Here is a 5,101-nt window from a genome sequence, read left to right as displayed (position 1 = left end):
TCCTGCCTTTAAGTGGTGGCAGGATTCCTCTCATATCTGGGATTTGTTCTCACTATAAATAGACGAGCGATACACACGGAAGGGACCTGCTTTCCATCCCCACACACACACACACACACACACGGACGCGTTCAGAGACGGACCACAGCATAGTCAAATAGTGTCACTGTGCTTGACTCGCCTTCATTTGAATTTTCCGTTTTTGTTTCGGTGAGCCTCAAACAGAGTAAAATGTTCTGATGAATGAACAACTCACTGCAACACCAGACTTGGTTGAAAAAAGTGCTGATTTAAGTGAAGCATTCTCTTTGGACTGCAAAGAAACACAACCTAAAATGCTCTTGAGGTTGGTGACAAAAATGGCACTGCCCTATTTCTGCACTGACACACACTCAAACCTGTCCACACACACACACACACATGCACACACACATGCACATTCCTGGTAAATCCATCAATAGTGCAGGTAAATGTGTGAATGGCGTGTGACTGCCCTCTTACCTCTTGGCTGTGCCCGTGCCCTGCCTGCACGCTGTCAGGTTCTCCAAACTACCTGACCTGTTTCCGCCTGTCCTGATTGGCTCGGAGGGATGCAGTGCTCCTCCTCCAGCACCCCTTAAAAAGAAGAATGAATTTTAAGTGTGTGTGTTTCTTTGCGTGCATATATCTACATAGTATATTCTTTTGATTCATATTCTCTGAGGAGTTGCTGTTCCACCATCATAACCAGGAACTTTTATAACCAGGACATTTTTTTATATCAGGATAATTTTTTGTAATGTTGTGTTTTGTAATTGTATTTTACTTGTTTTGTTTTTCCTCTGCAAATACGCTTAAGAGTCCAATTCTTCTCGTACATGCACTGCTACTGCAACAAGGTACATTTTATTGTACATTTAGTATACATTTTACTAGCCGGATAACAGTGAGGTTTTTCAAAATCCCAGGTATATTGAGGGTTTTTAGTTTATGTACATTTAAAACCAATGTATAGCTGTCTACTCGTCATTGCATGTTTTTACAGGACTTTTATGCATCTGCACTTCTGTGGTTAAACACTTGATGGCAGTAGCGAGCTATTCTGTCTGCAGCTAATCGTTATAATACACGAAGAACAAAACCCGCGACGCTGTCCGGAAGTGTATTCAATCTGTGATATCCCTCTCATTATACTGGATGAAACATTCATTATTTTAACGAATGATGTTTGAAACTTAAAGACGTGTTCGGCAACTTTACATCCGGCGGTCGGCGGGTGTCTTGGAGAGATGGCGGCATTCCAGTGTGGTTGACGACGGCATCCCCGGAGCTGATGCACCATGATCCCCGTGTCTCTACTAGTGTGCGTGATGGCAGCCTGGAGTGCTGTGTACCTCGCAGACACACTGCTGAGGGTAAAACACTTTACTTTATTCATTTTGAGAGTTTACTAAGGGCTTTTAATGTTTTCGATTGCTACAGAAAGCGCAGTTTGTACTAATAGTTGACGTGCTAACTGGCTACGGATGCTGCTAGCTAGCATCAATCCACTGCTATTGACTGTCCTTGACTGTGTCACCCAAGTTTATATAAGGCTATAAAGCCAGACTGACACCTCACTGTTGCTAAAGTGGATGGGCAATAATTTTATTCGCTTTCTCTTGCAGTCGTCGCCCACACACCGGATCAGCTATGAGTCCTGGTTGGCCAGACGAGGTCTGATGTTGTCCCCCTTCCACTTGAGGTGGCAGACCTGCATGTTCAACAGACTGTTTGCGTACTGCTCGCGCATCCGGCCTCGAGCGCTCTACCTGTGGTGGGCAAGATCCTCTATGACTGCAAAAATGCTAGTCTTTGCTTAAAAAATAAGTCATGCCATTCTGAGATTGTGATTAAAAACATCCAACAGGAGTAGCTGTGGTTAAAAAAAATAGCGAATTTAGTATTTCTCCTCATTTTCTCCTCCAGGTTCAACAGTGGTCTGGTGTTTGGGCTGGTGGCCATGTTGGTGTCGGTGGTGCTGCTGGTGAAAACATTACAGCAGACCCTCGCCCAGATGACCACCGACAATCCTCGCATGGGCGCCCAGCAGGCTCTGCAGGTGGTGGTACGTATGTCATGCTCACACTGGACACCATGTTTCTTCTCTTGGGTGTGCAAACTAGCTGATAGATGTTTTCCTTCAGGTGCCCGGCGTCAACCTCCCCACCAGTCATCTGGCGTACTTCTTCCTCGCCCTGTTGCTCAGCGGTGTCATCCACGAGCTGGGTCATGCGGTGGCAGCAATGAGGTAAAAAGCTTTTTGTGTTAACGCCGCGCCGACATGCCTCTGCTGAGTTTACAATATGGTGTTCCTGCAGGGAGCAAGTACGAGTGAACGGCTTCGGCATGTTTGTGTTTGTGGTCTATCCCGGCGCCTTCGTGGACCTCTTCACCACACACCTGAACATCGTGTCGCCCACACAGCAGCTTCGCATCTTCTGCGCCGGTGAGGGCAGACCCCATTAAGTGGATTATTTTCACTCAATCCTCAAACCATCAAATCATCCCGGCCTACCGTGAAGCAAATTTAATCCAGGAATATTGGCAATGCACGAACATCATATTAAATTAATACCTTTTTGACAATGTCAATCAAAACTCAGCATTATTTTGTATGGAAATGATTCATTTTTACATCAATAGACTCTAATGAACCAGTGAGTGTATATTATTGCAGCCACTAGAGGGCAGCAAAGCACATCTCCATGTCCCGCCGTGTTTGTTTATCCTTTCTGGTCACAGCTGAGGTTTTCTCAGCGTGTTCCTCACACTGATTGTGTTTATTATTTATTCTCGCGGTGGCATGTGATGCAACTTTAATGCTTTGTTTACCCCAAGACGCAAATCTGCTCTTGCCTCAACCTAAAAATATGTCTTTAAACAAATAACACCCTTTATTGTTTTTCTTTTTCCAGGAGTGTGGCACAATTTTGTGCTGTGTGTGGCGGCGTTGGCGTTCCTCTTCCTGTTGCCGCTGTTCCTGTTCCCTTTATACACCAGCGGCGTAGGGGCTCTGGTCACTGAGGTTGCACCGGTTAGTTCTACTTTCTACAACTGATTTTGTAGCTTTTTAAAATTGCTTAGCATGTTTTCATGTGTGTGTGCATCAGGGTTCAGCTGCCGATGGACAGCGGGGCCTTTCCGTGGGGGACATCGTGACGGCCCTGGAGGAGTGTCCCGTCAGCGGAGTGGAGGATTGGCACAGCTGCCTGTCTCACCTCTCTCACACGCCGCAGACGGGATACTGCGTCCCCGCCGCCAGCCTGCAGCCCAGCTGGGCCCACGGACGAGGTGCGTGTAAGGTTCACCTTAATCGGGAAAATATCATTACCCTGATTGGATATTTCTGCCTAGCGTTCAAGCGCCTGGATGGCACGATGGACTGCTGCAGCAACAACAGCCTGACGGACCTCTGCTTCTCTTACATCAAACCGCAGAGCCGCGAACGAGAGGTATCACACGCTAATGCAAGCAATAACATTAGCTCCGCCCACCCTATTAAGCACTTCCTGTGTCTCTTTTGCTCTCGTGCAGTACGCCTGCATGCCGGTGCGTAAGATGGTGACGGGTACCCAGGTGTGTCGCAGCGACCGCGACTGCGACTCTCGCACCAGCCTCAGCGTTTGCGTCACGCCCTCCCTGGAGAACCAGACCCGCTTCATCCGGGTCACGCACCCCCCCGCCGCACACATGCTGTTTGTGGGGTACCCGCCGCATCTTCAGCACGCTGGTAATTTATTTATTAAGATCTCTAGGATCAACCAGATCTGCACCAAAATTCTGCACAAAGTAACTTTTACATAATCCTGACAACGTCAAAACCGCCTCTTTTATGTTTTATTTCTTCCAGTGAGTCTCACCAACTTTGTGCCCCGCTTTGGTTTCCTCCACCTGGACCTGCCTGTCTTCTTGGAGACATTCTGCAAGTATCCTTTTTGATGCCTCTATAAATGTTGTTACAGTGTTGTAGTCTTGTGTTCAATGATGCCAATAATAATAACTAATAGTTTCAGCTTGTAGTCCTTATCCATCCTGCCTCCCAGGTATGTATTTTCCCTGTCAGGCGCCTTGGCCGTGGTCAACTCCGTGCCGTGCTTCGCTCTGGACGGCCAGTGGATGCTCAACGCCTTGCTGGAGGCCACGCTGGTCAACGTGGTGACGGACCGCCAGAAGCGCGAGCTCATCGGCTTCTTCCTGCTGCTGGCCGGGAGTGCCCTGCTGGCCGCCAACGTGGCGCTGGGTTTGTGGATGGTCACGGCGCGGTAGCCGTGATGGTCAGTCCCTATGTGGAAATACGAAAAAAAAACCTGATGCTAGCGTGTGGACCACTATACTGTGAAGAGACTACGTTACCCAGCAGCCCCCAGGTTTGCCTTTTATACTGTAGTACTACCGCATCAAACCAAGAGAAGCACATGTGTGAATTAAATGCAGTTGCTGTATGGAAGGATGTGGACGTGGTTAATGTGTGTCAATGTCTCATTTTGGGGAATTCATTGATTTACAGGAGGGGAATTACTTCAGCTCCAGCATCCCCCCCCCTTTTCAATTGCCTTTGATCACTTGCATCACAAGCCCTAAACAAAAAGTGAAACCGATGGGATTTAGCATGTTTAGATGTTTACATTTAAGTATATTGGACTTGGGTAACATGTCAGGATCAACCTAAAATGCACCAAAAGAGGAAAATAAAGGGAAATTAATCTGAAGTTACCACCAACTGGGCTTCTCTATGTGTTCTCCCCGTGCATGGGTTTTCTCCGGGTATTCCGGCTTCCTCCCACATTCCAAAAACATGCTAGGTTAATTGGCGACTCCAAATTGTCCATAGGTATGAATGTGAGGTGTTAATGGTTGTTTGTCTATATGTGCTTTGTGATTGGCTGTCCAGGGTGTACCCCGCCTCTCACCCGAAGACAGCTGGGATAGGCTCCAGCATACCCACAAATGTATGTATGGATGGATAGAATCCTTGTCTGAAGTCTTCCCCCTTTCTAGTGATTGTATAATTGTAATTGTCTTGCACTGTGTTGATGTTGGAGATGATGAAAAATAAAGTCTGTCAGGTTTCATTTGTACA

General features: G+C 47.2%; 1 protein-coding gene across 1 annotated transcript; it reads left to right on the top strand.

Moving 5' to 3' along the window:
- The first annotated feature begins 911 nt into the window (after nucleotides 1-911).
- LOC131109227 (membrane-bound transcription factor site-2 protease-like) lies at nucleotides 912-5,099 on the top strand. Its single transcript, XM_058060972.1, has 11 exons — nucleotides 912-1,394; nucleotides 1,647-1,795; nucleotides 1,948-2,086; nucleotides 2,166-2,269; nucleotides 2,340-2,467; nucleotides 2,937-3,055; nucleotides 3,132-3,312; nucleotides 3,376-3,473; nucleotides 3,556-3,751; nucleotides 3,872-3,947; nucleotides 4,065-5,099. Exons 1-11 carry the CDS (start codon nucleotides 1,320-1,322, stop codon nucleotides 4,285-4,287), a joined length of 1,488 nt encoding a protein of 495 aa, XP_057916955.1. The 5' UTR covers nucleotides 912-1,319; the 3' UTR covers nucleotides 4,288-5,099.
- Nucleotides 5,100-5,101: the final 2 nt, after the last annotated feature.

The sequence above is a fragment of the Doryrhamphus excisus genome, chromosome 21 (genome assembly GCF_030265055.1).
Source record: "Doryrhamphus excisus isolate RoL2022-K1 chromosome 21, RoL_Dexc_1.0, whole genome shotgun sequence".
In the NCBI taxonomy this organism is placed as follows: Eukaryota; Metazoa; Chordata; class Actinopteri; order Syngnathiformes; family Syngnathidae; genus Doryrhamphus; species Doryrhamphus excisus.
The sequence above is the reverse complement of the archived record's forward strand: the minus strand, read 5'-3'. Positions and strand labels throughout refer to the sequence as shown.

Coding starts and splice junctions, on each gene's coding strand:
- LOC131109227 (XM_058060972.1), top strand. CDS start 1,320: ATGATCCCCGTGTCTCTACTAGTGTGCGTGATGGCAGCCTGGAGTGCT. Junction 1,796..1,947: donor CCTCGAGCGCTCTACCTGTG/GTGGGCAAGATC, acceptor TTTCTCCTCCAG/GTTCAACAGTGGTCTGGTGT. Junction 3,474..3,555: donor CGCAGAGCCGCGAACGAGAG/GTATCACACGCT, acceptor GCTCTCGTGCAG/TACGCCTGCATGCCGGTGCG.